Raw genomic sequence first — 15690 nt, 5'->3', positions numbered from 1 at the left:
TGATAAACCAGCCATGATCTTGTCCTAACTTACTCAAAATCCCTCTGATTTTCTTTCACACAACAAACTGCAACAACGGATAAAAAGCTCTGTGAAGCTTTGAGCAGTACTGCCTGAGCTAAGGTGTGCTTATAGGGGTTGTACTTAAATCAGTGCTTTTTGCATTTCTACTAGTCACTTTCTAGTTTCATTTATGGCCCTGTCTTCATCTACATCTACATCTACCCTAAAATAAATTATTTGATAGTTTTTCAAAACTTTTAAAAATGGATTAAGGAGAGACACAGAAAGATCTTCACAGTTTAAATGATAGTTTCCCTGTACCTGAAAGCTGATTCACGTGAAGTCAGGATGCAGACGGAAAACAAAGTCAATATTTCTAAATAACTTTGGTATGCACTTATTCTGAAATATATTTTTCCTTCTTAGCCTCATCAAGTTAATTTCGAAACATATCAAACTAAGCAGAATGAAGAGCTACTTAAAATATAGTACTATCATTCACAGGAGTCTTCCTGCAAAATAAATACTGTTAATTAAATAAATTTTGTAGTATATCACACAGTAAATTTCTCTATAGACGAAACCTAAGAAGTTAAACAAATTGACTAAGTTTCCATATTTAAAATAACTTCTGTGCCTTCTTGATATTGAAGGCAGGAGCTCTAAACAGAGTTCTAGCTTCTATTATCCCCTCCTCAAGTAAACAAAAAAACTTGGAAGTTATCTTCCTTAGGGTTTCAGTTTAATAATAAAAGAAAACTGCTTCTAGAGAAATAACATCAAGAAATTAGGATTCCTCTTTTCTACATCTCCTCATGGAACTATAGGACTCAATAAGAACCTCAATTTTCTAGCACTCATGGCTCCAGAGAATATCTTGAATGGAAGGCAAGTTCAGAAGAACCAATTCTTGTCCCTGTTTCTTAATCATAAAACTCAGAATACAGATATTTTAAATATTAGGTTGGTGCAAAAATAATTGCTGTTTTCCCCCATCAACTTTAAAGCTTAGAATAAAATTAATTATAATAAGAACCATTAGAATCTATGCATTTTTGCCAACAAGAAACAAGCCTATTTATTCTGGTAGCACAGGATTCTGGAGTTCTGGAACTGATTAATTCTTTGAAGGAATTTTGAGCTACTGCTTGGTTGTGGAAAACCTTTTCCTGCAGGAAGTTTTGAGATGCTTGAAAATGTGGTAATTAGTGGGAGAGAGGTCTGGTGAGTAAACTGGGTGAAGCAGAATTTTGTAGCCCAGCTCATGCAGCTTCTGCTGCATGTCTCATTTCTGCAACATATGGTTGGGCGTTGTCATGGAGATGAGTTGGTCCTTTCTGATTGACCAATGTTGGATGTAAATGTTGCAGTTCTTGGTGCATTTTGTCAATTTCCTGGCAATATTTCTCTCCTGTAATGGTTTCACCAGAAGTCAAGAAACTGTAGTGGATGATGACACTTGCTGACCATAACCCTCTTTTGATACAATTTCATTTTGGGGAAGAGTTTTGGTGCTTCATCTCAGTCCAGACACTGCACAGAATACCATCAGTTTTCATATAGAATCCATTTTTTGTCATATGTCACAATGTGATCAAGAAATGGATCATTTTTGTTGTGCAAAAGCAGCACAGAGCAGACTTCATAGCGGAGTCTTTTTTATTTTTTTCAGCTTGTGCAGCACGTTTTTTGATTTTCCAGTTTGGTGCAAATGGCAAACAACAGTTGAAAGGTCAACAGTTAGCTCTTCTGTAACCTCTCGAGTTGTTTTACTTGGTTCCTCTTCAATAATGGCCTTCAATTGGTTGTTGTCTTACGGCAGAAGGATGCCTATGACCCCCGTCATCTTCAAGGCTCTTGTTCCCATTACAAAATTTTTGTAACCAATGTCAACCTGCAAGTTCATTGATGGTCCACTTGCCAAATGCTTGGTTGATATTGCTAGCAGTTTCCACTGCTTTACACCCCTTTTTGAACTTACACAACAAAATCACTCAAATTTGCTTTTTTTCCATCTTCAGTTTACCGCATAATGTAAGAAAGAATAAATAGTGAAAAGAAAACCATTAACATAAATAAGTAGAGCAATTTTTGCTCTTTAAAATGCTATACTACAGGAATAAAGTTAAATAAAAGTTTAATCCAAAATAAGCATCACAGTTTACAACAATAAAAACTGCAGTTATTTTTGCACCAACCTATGCTTTTCTTCAAAACGTGACTCTTGAATACAGCCTGGCAGAACCCTAAATAAATAGAACATCCTAGGTTTTCAATTTTCCAATTTCTAAGTGAAGTTATTTTGATGATTTGGACCACAATCTCTAAAAACTTGGAGATGGAAGCAGTGTTTAAAAGAAAAACTGCTTTCTCTCTTTCTTGGTATTGTCACAGGCATATATATTCCTTCAGCCTGTAGGTAATACAGCATAATAATTGACCATGGTTTAAGGCATACAACTAGTTTTGGTAGCATTTTATCCTTATTTCTATCTTACCCACACTACTGGAAAGGCAGTGGAGAATGAGGATTAGTGTGCATACCTCACTGTCAATGTGGAAGGCTGTGGATCGTTTATTTAAACAACTACATTTTGTCCAGCTCTTACCTGTTTCTTCTGGGCTTGATCCAAAACCAATAAAACCGACTGGAGGTTCTCAATTCAATTCAAAAGGCTTTGAATCAGGCCATTTACTCTGTTTGTAACAAAAAATTACAGAGCACAATAGAGACCACGGGAACATGCGTGTAGTCCTGATTCAAGTCAGTGCACTTTGCAATTTTTTAAGTCTATAAGAGTCTTTGTCCAAGACGGGGGCTCAGTTTTCCTTTCTGATGCCTCCCTTTTTCTCACTGTTAAAGCACAAGTCCAACATTTGCCTGCCTGTGCAGCAAATCATCAGCCAAGAGCCTGACCCTGCCATCATCAAGCTCCTTGGAGGACTTGATGACATGTAGTCCCAACCTATAACCTAACCGCCCTCTTACGCCTTTGCTCGCTGCCTCCCCAGTGCCAGTGCTCATCCCTGGTATGCCTGGCCCGTCTCCATGGCAACCAGAATGCCCAGCCAGGGCTGTCTCTGCCCTTGCCACCTGGTTTATCTTTTGAGTGTAAGGCATTGCAGTGTGGATCCCTTCCTTTGCTGCTCAAAATGCATCAGCAGAGGATAAGCAGGCTTGCACAAGAAAGAACAATGTGATAATTAAATGAAAAAAAATGGATTTAAGGATTGCACTGTGGCTTTTCTTGAAGGAAGAAGAGGGAACTGCCTGGTTGGGCAGGCACCCAGTTCTGCCTCAGTCATTGCCAGGGTGTAATGAGCAATGGTAGGGATCAAAGAGGTAGGTTGTGAAGGTGTCTCTATGCTCAGGGCCAGAGCCTGCTCTGGAAAGGTACAATAAAATGTAAAAACATAAAAAAACCCTGGCATGGTGAGGAATGAGCTGAAATGCAGTCAAGACTTTTGCACTCTTTTATGTACACAGCCAGGCAGGGATGTGCACAGTCATTTCTGCGGCCTCGTCACCACTTAATTAAGTGCAGGGGTATTCCATTGCAGTTTTCCAGGAAAAATGTAATTCAAACTGAATGAGAGGAAATGAGCATGTTTACTCTGTCATTAACACTGGAGATAAGCATGTTGGTTAACCCCAAACCGGGAAGTGTTGGGGTACTTGATACAGACTCTCCAGCAGGCTGCAAGTGCAGCTTAAGTTGGTAGTGACACATCTGTGTCTGTGTGGCACAGTATTAAACTGAATATACTCTGAACTTAGATGTAGCACTGGGAAACAGTTCTGTTCCCAGAGTTGAACTAATCAGCCTGCACAGCCCAATCAGACTCCACTAGCTCAGGCTCCTCACACCACATTCCCACACACAGCACTGACACGGCCTTTGCTGGTAGCTACAGAAGCAGTCTACGCTACTGTGAGAGGTGCTGCAAACCACACACCCAAAGTATTGCCAGTTTTCCCTAGTCACAGGATTTTATTTCCTCTTTGAGTTAGTTGGTGCTGTGGAGATAGAAGAAGCTATTGCCTTTGCACAGTTTTTAGCAACTTTGATAGGTTTGCCTTTGCTACAGTTCCTCCTCACAGAGAGATATGGCCAAGGAACCCTACAAGCTACAAGAATTGCTACAAGAAGGAGTCAGAGGAAGCCTCTGAACGCATGGAAAAGAAGAGCATTTGATCATGTCTTTTACATGAATCGATATGGCCCTTAAGTGGAACAGCTAATCAATGAGCTGGGAGGTACGTAGTGGAAGGTACAGCTAGGAAAATACAACATCAACTGATCAGATCTTGTAGATTTGGGGAGTCAGCATCGCTGCACCAAAAGACAGTGCATCATAGAAATGTCTGTGCACTGATCTTATAGAGTCTTCCGCAGGAATACCTAAAGCATGGGCCAAAATCCCACAGTTCACAATAAATCATTGTAACTGTGTAGTGCCTCATGACAATAAACAGCAGGAGATAATAAGGCAGACAAAAAAAAGTTAAGGTACAGATTTCCTCACTTTGAGGAGTACTTCTGAGATTTGGCCTCTGGACACTGAAATGCATCATTCCCATCATCTCAAGGAGGGATTATAGTGCTCAATATATAACCCTGTCCAGCAGCATCCCTCAGTATTCAAGTAAGAATGGCCAGTGTCATGAAATAGTCCCCGAGACATGTTGTAAGCTTTGAAACAGAAAATTATTCACTGGAGAAGTGTGAGAAGGGAGACCACCTAAGTTCAAATTCAGACAAAACTTCTGGTATTTTTTTTTGTTTAAATTTCACACGGAGCAGAAAAAAATCATGGTGAGATTGCAAGAAAGAAAAAAAAATAAAACAAATACATAAATTATACCATTCTGTCTCCAGAGCTGACATGATATTGAAGTAACACATGGTTTTCAAAAACTAATTAGTCAAATGGGAAACGTTTTCCCATGAACTACTGAGAAGCACTAGGTGATCTCATAAATGACAGCTGCACATTGACAACAACATTTCCGGTCCTGGCCAAGCAATATATCAAAAAAAGACCAAACTACCAAATAAAAACCCCTATCTCCACCAAACGAAACAAAATGTTCCCTATGGGTCTCTGTACACAGGAGACAAATTCCACTATTCCAAAACTCTAAGCAACTCATCTGTTTTTTTCCTCAGCATCCCAAAACACAGGCACAAAAGTCTGAGAAATTTACAGCTTCAAATAGGGCTTGAGTGTAAATTGTTATGCAGTTGAAAATATGCAACCACTGCTTCTTTTAGAATTCTGACTCTTTTTCCTTATGAAAACAAGCTCTGGAAAAGAACAAACTAAACAGATTAAATTAATGAGAAGTCAACTCAAGGTAATGTACATATTATCACTGAAAAGGCACCTGCTGCAGAGTATCTTGCCATAAGGTGGGCATTGATGCATCCTTGCATTTAAAAGTAGCTCCCAACATGGCCCCAGCACCAAGGCAGGGAAAAAAGTAGGCCTGATGTAGCTTTTCAAATTGATGCTTCTTGTGGAGAGGAACAAACAGCTCGTCTCCAACTGAGGGGCTGACTCTCGTCATTTATTCATGGCCAGCCCCCTGCCTGGATGGAAATAAAAATGTTTCAAAGATGACTGTGTGGGGGAGCTGGAGGACAGCTTGGAGGCACACCGAGGTTAACACATTAATTTTTTATCTCTGGAGACTGGATATCCAATTATGCTTAGAGTACAGAAACGATTTTGGATGGTCTCTCCAGTAGAGATTTATCCACATCATAAAATCTGCAATGGAGTTGGGCACAACAGGCTGATGGCACGAAAGTGTAGTTTTTCAGGTCTGATGCATAAGATAGCAGAGTCACAGGAAGGCACAGGACTGCATTCTCATTAACTATGTGTGTTGCAGGATGGACCAACCTGCACAGAGCAGCCAGGCCAGCAACAGCCCACTCAATGTGCTTCATTTAGGATTGCCATTGGCCAAAGTGCTTGTGGGCATAAGATCTGTTCAGTTGCTGTTTACTGCACAGCTGCCTGTAACCAACGTTTCACACAGCAAAGTGCCACTGAAAACTCTTCTTATTTAAAGGAGAGGAAGTATTTTTCCATGCAGACACACTATCCTATTCTCAAAGGAATTAAGGAAGAGCATTTATACTAGTACACTCATTCACACACACATTTCAATAGATAGAAGTCTAATGTAATTCCTGTATCAGAAATGCTTCAAAATTTGTGAACACCAGCTGCCCCCAGAGCTGGCCTGTGCCCATAGAGTGAGAGGGAATAAAACAGCAGGTGTTTTGTGGCAGGCTTGGGTGCACCCTGGGCTCACAAATCTCACACTCTCAGTGCCAACACATACAGGAAAAGCCAGCCGAAAAAAAAAGCTGAGAATGCTGTGGGATCATTTCTTTTTATCAGTGGAGCTGGGGGAGGGGGAGTTGACTTCTTAAGGGGTTTCTAGAACTTCTTTTTCACAGTTCCATACTCAGGTGAAATAAAATACAAAGGGGGGAAAAATGTGTGTGTGGGCAGAGACAAGACTAGGCACTGAGGAAGGGATGTTTATCTGTCACAATGGGCTAGGTTAAAGCTCAATCAAGGCACAGGCTGAGATGTTTTAGGAAAGTAAAAGGCCAGAGAAGGCTGTTGAAATATCTTCCACATTGCAAAGGGTAATCTTCAGGTGAGGAAGAAGGACAACAGCAGAGAAAGATGTAGATAAACATACATTCCACAACAGTCAAGGACAGATAGATGTGCCAAGGAGGAAACACATGGGACTTGGGCCAGTCCCCATTCTTCATTACACTTATATTAAGTGGTTCACAATTACAGGTAGGTTCCTCCTATCTGCATTTCTTTTCCAGTTCCTGGATAATTTACCGAACTACCCAAATTAGCCAATGAGAAGAGTACAGATTAAGGGGACTCTCTTTGCAGAAAGATGGATGGCTCAGGAGCCATCAGCTCCTGAGCTGGCATGAGCCAGGACTACAGTAGCTGAATCCTGCAGAAATAGTGCTCCAGAAAGCTCCCTTCTGCATCAGCTAGGCTGCTGTTACCACAGGTACAAGGAATGGGGTTTACACAGGAGATGCGGGTACAAAGGAAGGAAGTTCATACTGCAGCCGCCTGCCTGAACTTTGCTGACCCAGTGCTCACCTCCCACAGCACAACAAATTCCAAATGGCTGGTTTGAATTTTCCTTGCCTTTTCTAAATCTGGCTGCTCATATCTCTCTGACACACTGCTAAGCAAATAACCAGACTCTGCTCTATACCATATCTCTGGTCCTTCTGTTCAGTAGGTTAAGGATTAGCTATTTGGATTAACATCACTCCCGCCTTTTCTTCCTGTCTTCCCCCTCCCCTGCCCCCCAAGCCCATGCAGAGAGGATTCTTGAAGCCCAAGCCCTGCAACACTGCAGACCTGTCAAATCTAATTCATAACACATGCCTTGCAGTTCTTCGGGGAGAGGAAGGATCTGATGCCCTGGCTCCTCACCATCCCCCTGTACAAAGGGACCATTTAATGACTGCACATTAGCAATGTGGACAATTAGCATTCACATGGAAGACAAATGGCAGCATAAATTAAATACCACCAAGCGAAAGAGCAAAGATGCAAGATCTGAGCTCAAGGCTGTAATCAAATAAACAGACAAAAAGGAACAAACAGCCATTGCAACAGCAAAGCCATTTGGGAGAGTTACCTTCCAGCGTCTGGGACTTTCCCCAGGCGTGATCTTCACATTTGCATGGATGTTGCCTGTACCTCAGGTCCTGGCTGGTTGTTAAGCAGATTCTTTCTGCTCAGGAATCTGCATCTCACAGTAGTTTACCCCACTGGCTCTCAGCTTCTACCTGTATGGGGATCTGTGCATCAGCAGCTTCCGTTTGCACATAGGAGCTTTGGGGGAACACAAGACTTAGAAGCTCCTGCTCTACCCTTTCCCATAGTGTAGAGTACACGTTTCTTTACATGGGTGAAGGCCAGCTGCTGCTAACCTTACCACAGCTTTTCTAGCTCCTCTTCTTGTTAACTTTTATTATTTCCCAAACACTAGAAGCATAAGGACTTAGGCTGTCCTTGGCCTCTTTATTAAGCTGAAAGGTTGGGGACACTAACCTTCTTTGTTTAGGCATTTGTGCAAAGCTACTATCAATATTAACTTAATACAGGTTTGCAATATGCATCTCAGATATGCAACTATTACTGATTACTGCAGGCACAGAAAAAAAAACCCAAAACAATAGAGATTATGTAAATGCTAAATAAACAAAAGCTACTGGCTGAACACTGACATTCTCCAGCCTGCCTAAGCAGTCGATCTCAGTGCATTGACAGCTGGAAGAGTCAAAATTACTTTTGCTGTAAACCTACAAAACATGTGAATAACTAAAAGGTAGAGCATGAAAGTGACAGAAACACAGGGACTGCCAAATGGGATCACAATAAACGGCCCTTCAAGCTCAGATTGTGGCTAGCAACAGATGCTTCGGAGGAAGGAAACCCCCTCCCACACCTCCCTGGGGACAATTATCAATTATCCTGCTTAGAAAGAAAATGTTTTCCTACCTCCATATTTCTTTCAGTTCTTCTTAATGTATTAGAAAGTGTTTGCCTGGGTATTTTTCCCTATAAGCCTTTTATTGCTTTGTCCACATTGTTCATTACTTTGAAATAAAATGACCCAGTTAACATGGTGATCTGAAAGGACTTTTTGAAACTGAGCAAAGGCATCTACACAAATCCCAAGGTGAAAGCAACCATCACATAGTATTGCATACTGGAACACTAAGTAACAGGGGCTTAGAGACTTGTAAAATCAGTAATAAAACACAGTCTCCTTGACTCCCAATTCTGTGCCTATGAAGCAGAGGAAGTCAAATAGGGTTATCTAGACTACTAAGATTTCTTTCAGCCCTTTATCAGTGTGGGGTATTTCAGCACATAACTCTCCTCTCCTCCCATATTCCAGCTCTCCTCCTTGCAGATAAGTGCTGATGCTTTTTCACAGAGCTTCCCAAACTGTAACCAAGAAGTGGCTTTTGGTAAATTTGATGGTAAGTCATTTGGGGAGGAGACGCAGGGATAAGAGGGACAAGTGCTGTGAATTTCATTCCTAAATAACTGAGACATGGAAAAAGGTATCTTATTCAAAGGCAAAAAAAAAGAAATTCCCCTCAAACTGGATGTGAATTTCCTTGGCATCTTTGCTAACAGCCACTGGGAGATTGCTTGATGATGGGCAGGTTGGGCACGTCTTCTTTTCCCCCTCTCCTTGCCACCTCCTCTCCACAGGAGCAGTAATGGAAAAGTGACTTGCTGCAGAGATAATGCTGAGTTTGAAATGAATTCCTGACTAGCTGAGCCAGCACCTGTATGAGCTGTGGCTGATTAGCTCCAAGCATCCAGGTCCCAATCACTCACAACAGAGCCAGGCAGTCACATCAGCCTCCCTAAGGCAAAGACAGGGTGGAGGAAACATCCCAGAAAAGGATCTCAAAGGCAAAGAGAAAATACTACTCACGTTTGTGGTTTTCATTTCTGTGGACAGGGGAAGAGCGAGTCTCCTGTTCACTGGCTTCATCGCCCTCTTCGCTGGCGAGATGGGTGTGAGCATAGTGGTAGCTCAGCCCAGGCCTGTTCTTGTAACGCTTCCCACAGACTAGAAGGAAGGAAAATAAGAGGAAGAGAAAATTGAAACATCAGTTATCTGCAACAATGGCAGCATCCTCACAAATAACACTCCCTTCTCCCCCGAGAGCAGCACTGCACACTCCATGGGCCTGCCCGAAATTCTTCCAACTGTCTCTTTTGAAAGGTAATAGAAAGGCAGCCCTGCAGCTGCAGGTCCCAAAACAAGCTTTGTTCCCACCATGCTGCCAGCAGTCCTTCCTACAGACCTAGGCAAATGCACATTCAGTCTCCACAGCTAATACAGCCCTAACCCTCTCTGATGAGATCACTAACAAGATTGCACATAAAATTAAACAGAACACCAGTTCCAATGTTGGTGCTGCACAATGCACACCTATGAGAACTGGACTAAGAAGAAAGGACATTATTTTCTTCATTACTGCTCTCTGAGAAAAGGGAATACTTTGGGGCGTTGTTTTTTTTAAAAAAGAAAAGGCTTTCCGTAAAAGGGCAATAAATAGCTTTATTTGCAGATTCACAGTCAAGACGAGGAGATGGAAATCGTCCACTTTTTCTTGCTAGAACATTTAGTAGTGATATTTCTTTGTCCAGGTAAATTTCATATTCAACATCCCAATAAATAATACAATGTGTGACAGAGAATCCTCCTTCTGAACTTATTTTTGGACTAAGTCAACAATTGCTAAGAACAGGATCAAACAATTCAGGGTGAGGAAAAGTCTACATTTGCACAGGAACCTCACCACAAGGGCAAGCTTCATCGTAAGATCCATTACACACAGATTCACCTTCTATAAAGATTTTAATTCATATTATTGTCTCTAGAAGTTATCTCTTTTCATCTCCAAAGCAGTCTCTGAAGGTCCATTTTCTTTTATACAGCTATTTCATCTACCAGATACAATTATTGCCATTTTAAAAGATTAGGAAACAAAGGCGAAGACGCTTAGTGCCCTTCCTGAAATTTTTCACTCCCAGATACATTTTCAGTCACTTTATTAGCTTCATTAACTCCAAGGATTTCACACAGGAACAAATGTCACGCCCAGTATTCTGTCCTGCACAGCTTGCTTAGGAAAGCGAAGGAAGTGGTGTCAGAAGAAAGAGTAGGACTCAGAAGTCTATAGTTTTCTGTCTTGTTTTCAGACCCCTTGAAAAAACCTTCCAGGGGGAAGTCACCATCCATTCCTACCAACTTCCCTCAGCCCCAATACTGAAAATGGGTCCTGCAATGCGTAAAGAGACTTCCCATTCCCCAGACACCTCAGCCTAAGAATGTCATATGGCTCCACCAATAAAAAAAAAATCAAACCAAGGATCCACTCCAATTATCCATTTCCATCTAAGTAAGACTTCCATTATTATACTTCCCTGATACTACTCAAAAAAAAGCCAATTGATGGACTACATTCTAGAACAGATGATAGAAAATTGTAAATCAAAGCTTAGCATGATAACGTATTTCATTCTCCATCTCTTCTAGCTGATTTGCAAACTCCCTGAAGCAAAATACTTTGCCTTATTAGAAATGTGTAAAACAACCTGGAGTTAAGACTAAGTGGTCTGGAATATTAGATACTACCATTATGCAAGATGATGATCTTACAGTCATCATAACAGGACAAAAGCTTTTTCCAAATGTAATAAGTCCTTACACACAGATCTTTTAAATTTTTTAATTCCCTTGATTTAGAAATGAGAATTCCTGCAAGAGGAAGAATTGGAAAGAAATAAAATGCCTAGATACATATGCACATTCATTCTTTGAAGCATCTGCCCTTATTTCATATGTAATCCTAAGTCTATTGCCAGGTATTTTGAACAACTAGACTGCTCTCAGATGAATGCTCTCCATAAAAAGCAAGTTTGGTCTCACTTCTTCTGATAACAGCCATGTATTCTCCTTCTGCATCCTGGAGAGGAAAACTTCTCTTCTGCAGTCCTACAGAGCAAAGAACGAGCAGTGGAACAGGTGCTGACAGGGAGCCAAACAAGATATCCAGTGTTTTGCATGACTTCGCCGCCGCTTTTTTGAATATTGGAGAAAGTATGACACAGAAGTAATCATCAAACTGGAGACAACAAATTGCTCACTCTTTAAATTATTTCAGAAAGATAACCCCCTCTCATCATACTAATGTTACAGCATTTCTTGGAAGGGAGAGACAGAGTAACATTCTAGCAAATTATTTATCATACTAAGTACCCTGCTCAATCCCCCTTGCTTGTGTGTGTTTGAAGATGAAAGTTAAAAAATAATTCTACTATGAATTACTGATCCTGCCAAAAAACTTCTAATAAAATTCTTTTCAGAGCACTATCAGATGATCAGTGCTGTACTGACACAGGAGAAGGCACTTGAAGTTAATAGCCGTGTGATACATACTACCCAAATCTACCTTGCTTTTATATAGCATTAATGCTAACCTAGCTGCAAAATCAGATAGGGTCTAAAATCCAGTCCTATTTACTTATTAGAGGAAGTTTAAAATCTCAAATCAAAAATATTTCTAAAATTTCTACCAGATTTTATTTTATTCAGCTTTACCTGAAAATATGTCCACAATTCTAGCTCTACTGTTGTTATCTTACAAAAGCACCATGTCTCCAAATACAGGTCTCATGCATCTTTCTCTCTCAAAGCATAAAAGGAAACCTGCATTCCTTGCAGAAAGTCCCAAGGCTGTGGCCTTGCCTCCTTTCCCTACAGGATCCTGCAGGGATTATAGCTGAGGGGTCCAGGATAGCATAGAAAATCAGATGGGTCTGCAGACTTACTCTTCTCCAGCAAAATACATCAGCTGACCAGGAAAAAACAGCAAGTATTGATATAAGCTGAGGCAGCAGTAATTTTGCATTTAAACTCTTCCCACTACCAAAATGCTTTCAGATGGCCTTCAAGGTTGGCAGCAAGCTGAGACATGCCTAGCTAAAAAGGAATTTGGAGGACTTCATCACCAGAGCTGAGGCAAAGGATTTCTGCTTACATAGTCCCAGCAGATCCTTTATAGGATGAAAGATGCACAGCTTCCAGCAGGATTTTTACTTGGTGTCTAGATTTTCCTGCCTTTCAAACTTATATTCTCTCATGGAAAAAGTCTGAAGTGATGTCATGAGTTGAAATTTTTCCTGTTTCCCAAGCAAATCAGACTTTTGCAGGGCATAAAAGGTATCATGATGCTAGCCAGGCAGAAGAACCATTGGCTTCAGTGAGACTTTCTAGAATAACGGCTAAGCCAGAACTTCATGATTTCTCCAACAGATTGAATCTTCCTGAATTCACCCTAATCACTTCTTTTCCAGACAGAGCACATTTTATTAATCTACCATATCACTGTGCTAAGAAGTAGTTTCTATAAAAGGGCAGTCATTAATAAACACTCAGCTCTTATATAACCCTTCCCACTGCAAGACCGGCTTTTCAAATATTAATTAATCTTCCTCCACATTCCTGAGTGTGAAATACTATTCTCATTTCACTTCTGAAAAACGAAAACCACAGAGGGGTTAAGTGACTTGCCTACACAGTGATCTTTTGTCATTACCAGGACTGGAATTCGTAAGTTCCAGCATACAGACCAGTGCTCACGCCACATCTTTCTCATTCTCCAAGATGACAAAAGCATAATGAGAACTGGTTTCCCCAGCTTGAAATGTACGCTGGTGATTACGTTCTTAATGTTATGCAGCTCACACATAGCAAGTGAGAATGTGCCTTTCATAAACTTCGCCAAGCAGCCTTGCCTTTCTTTCAGTAGCTTTGACTTTTTTTATCTTTAATTTTCCTTGCTCGATAGGCTCATCATCCTTGCATGTGGTAGATTTCATCCTGAATCTCAACACTGGGAAGCTGACTTGATCTTTAATTAGGTAGCTGAGCCCAATGAAAACAGCAGGAGTTCGTAGAACGTAACCCACTCCAATTCCTCATGCGTTCAAAGGAATTATTTGCTATAACCTTATGTGAATGCCATGTTAGTAAGCAAGCGGTAATACAGTAGTGCAGATCAAATGCCACAAATGGGGACGGAGATTTTATTAAGCCACCAGACACTCTCCTATGATGAACTTTACTTTCTTTCTAATCTGAAGACTGAAACGAAGAGGTTACACAACTATGTTATGGGGGTGAACACATGATTTGCAGACAGTTCAATCATAAGCATTGAGTGTTTCATAAAAGAGAGCTCTGTTCCAAGTTCTGGCCTGTAACAGCCTCTTTGGATAAGGAAATTCTCACTCGGTGTACGTTGCTCAGTGAGTAAAATTAATAGAAAATATTTCCCTTGCTTTATAAAGGTATTTGAAATCTATGACTTAAGAGACATTCTCATCAAATATTTAATGGCTGTCTTGCTGTCATTTTGAAACTGTTATAGATTTGGTCCTTGGCAGGTTTTGAGCTATGTTCCAGTTAGCTCTCCACATATATTTTGCACAATCTGTTACCAGTATGAGACAGAAGGAAATAATCCATGTTTTCAGTGGAAACAGGAAATTGGGGAGTACATTTTTTTTTCATTGAATCTTGACCCCTCATTGTCTTTGTTTGTTTTTCTCCTTTGCCTCCTGTTCTTTCTTCTTAGCTGGGCTGTGTCAAATGCTAAATCTTAAGCTAACTGTTGGCAGGCAGTCATTCTTCAGAGTTACCTCCTGTCCCAGCATTAGCTCCAGTCCAGAGAAAACATTCCTTGTTTTGCACTGGTTTGGTAATACACCAAGTTGAGTGGCACAGTTGTCACACCAGAAGGATGAGATGTCATCCAGAGGGACCTGGACAAGCTGGAGAAGTGGAGCTGTGTGAACCTAATGAGGTTCAACAAGGCCAAGTACAAGACAATCTGCAGTTTCAATACAAAATGGGTGATGACATGATTGAGAACAGCCCTGCAGAGAAGTACTTAGGGGTGCTGATTGATGAGAAGCTCAACGTGAGCTGGTAATGTGCGCTCACAGCCCAGAAGGTCAACCGTATCCTGGGCTGCATCAAAAGAAGCATGGTCAGCAGGTCGAGAGAGGCAATTCTGCTCCTCTATTCTGCTCTCATGAGACCTGACCTGGAGTATTGTGTCCTGTTCTGGAATCCCCAACATAAGAAGGATATGGAACTGTTGAAATGGGTCCAGAGGAGGACTATAAAGTTGATCAGAGGGTCGGAACAGCTCCCATGAGAGGACAGGCTGAGAGAATTGGCATTGTTCAGCCTGGAGAAGAGAAGGCTCCAGGAAGACCTACCTTATAGCAGCCTTCCAGCACCTGAAGGGGTCCTACAAGAAAGCTGAGGAGGGACTTTTTAAAAGGGCATATAGTGATAGGATGAGGGGGAATGGCTTTAAATTGGAAGGCGTAGATTTAGATTAGGCATTAGAAAGAAATTCCTCACAATGAGGGTGCTGAGACGCTTGAGCAGGGGTGTTCAAGGCCAGGTTGGATGAGGCCTTGGGCAGCCTGGTATAGTGGGAGGTATCCCTGCCCATGGCAGAGGGGTTGGAGCTGGATGATCTTGAAGGTCCCTTTCAACCCAGATTATTCTATGATTCTATGTAATCTTCTTTTTTCATACTTATGTCCACACTCTGGCACATCTAGAGATCTCAAATACTTGGAGTGTATTCTGAACTCCACTGATGAAAAGGTACTGCATTTGTCCATCTTTGATCAGTACTGTCATTCTACACACCTCTAGTATTAGACCAGCTACGTAGTAACCCATTTCATAGGAGATTTCCTGTAGGTAGAAAATAGTCCTTGTTTGAGAGCCCTCAGAGTAGAAAACATTCAACTATCAGAGTCAACTCTGTTCCCCTGTCACTATGTGCTCTACTCCAGACCTGTGTTATTCAATATTAAATGCAAATATAAAAAAAATTAAAATCCTTGCCTCTTTAATCTTGGCTTTTCTACCAATAATGTGCTCAATGAGTGCCAAGTGTAGCAGCTGTGGTGGGAGAGTTATTTGTTAGGTTCATCTGAACAATCACCTTATTCTAGATCTTATTGCTTATTAACTACTTAGTGTTTCAC

The 15690-nt window shown here is 41.1% G+C and overlaps 1 protein-coding gene across 10 annotated transcripts in view; it reads right to left on the bottom strand.

The window, feature by feature from the left end:
* The window catches only part of DPF3 (double PHD fingers 3), a 183301-nt gene that overhangs the window by 49542 nt on the left and 118069 nt on the right, over positions 1-15690 (bottom strand). For all 10 annotated transcript variants that reach the window (XR_008449951.1, XR_008449950.1, XR_008449952.1 and 7 more), the window contains one exon: positions 9536-9673. Coding sequence is in view for 6 of the 10 variants with exons in the window: in XM_054067023.1 (XP_053922998.1) it covers positions 9536-9673 (138 nt within the window). In the remaining 4 variants the exon portion in view is untranslated. The remainder of the gene's footprint in view (positions 1-9535; positions 9674-15690) is intronic.

Source organism: Cuculus canorus, chromosome 5 (genome assembly GCF_017976375.1).
Source record: "Cuculus canorus isolate bCucCan1 chromosome 5, bCucCan1.pri, whole genome shotgun sequence".
Taxonomy (NCBI): domain Eukaryota; kingdom Metazoa; phylum Chordata; class Aves; order Cuculiformes; family Cuculidae; genus Cuculus; species Cuculus canorus.
This window is presented reverse-complemented; position numbering and strand designations above follow the sequence as displayed.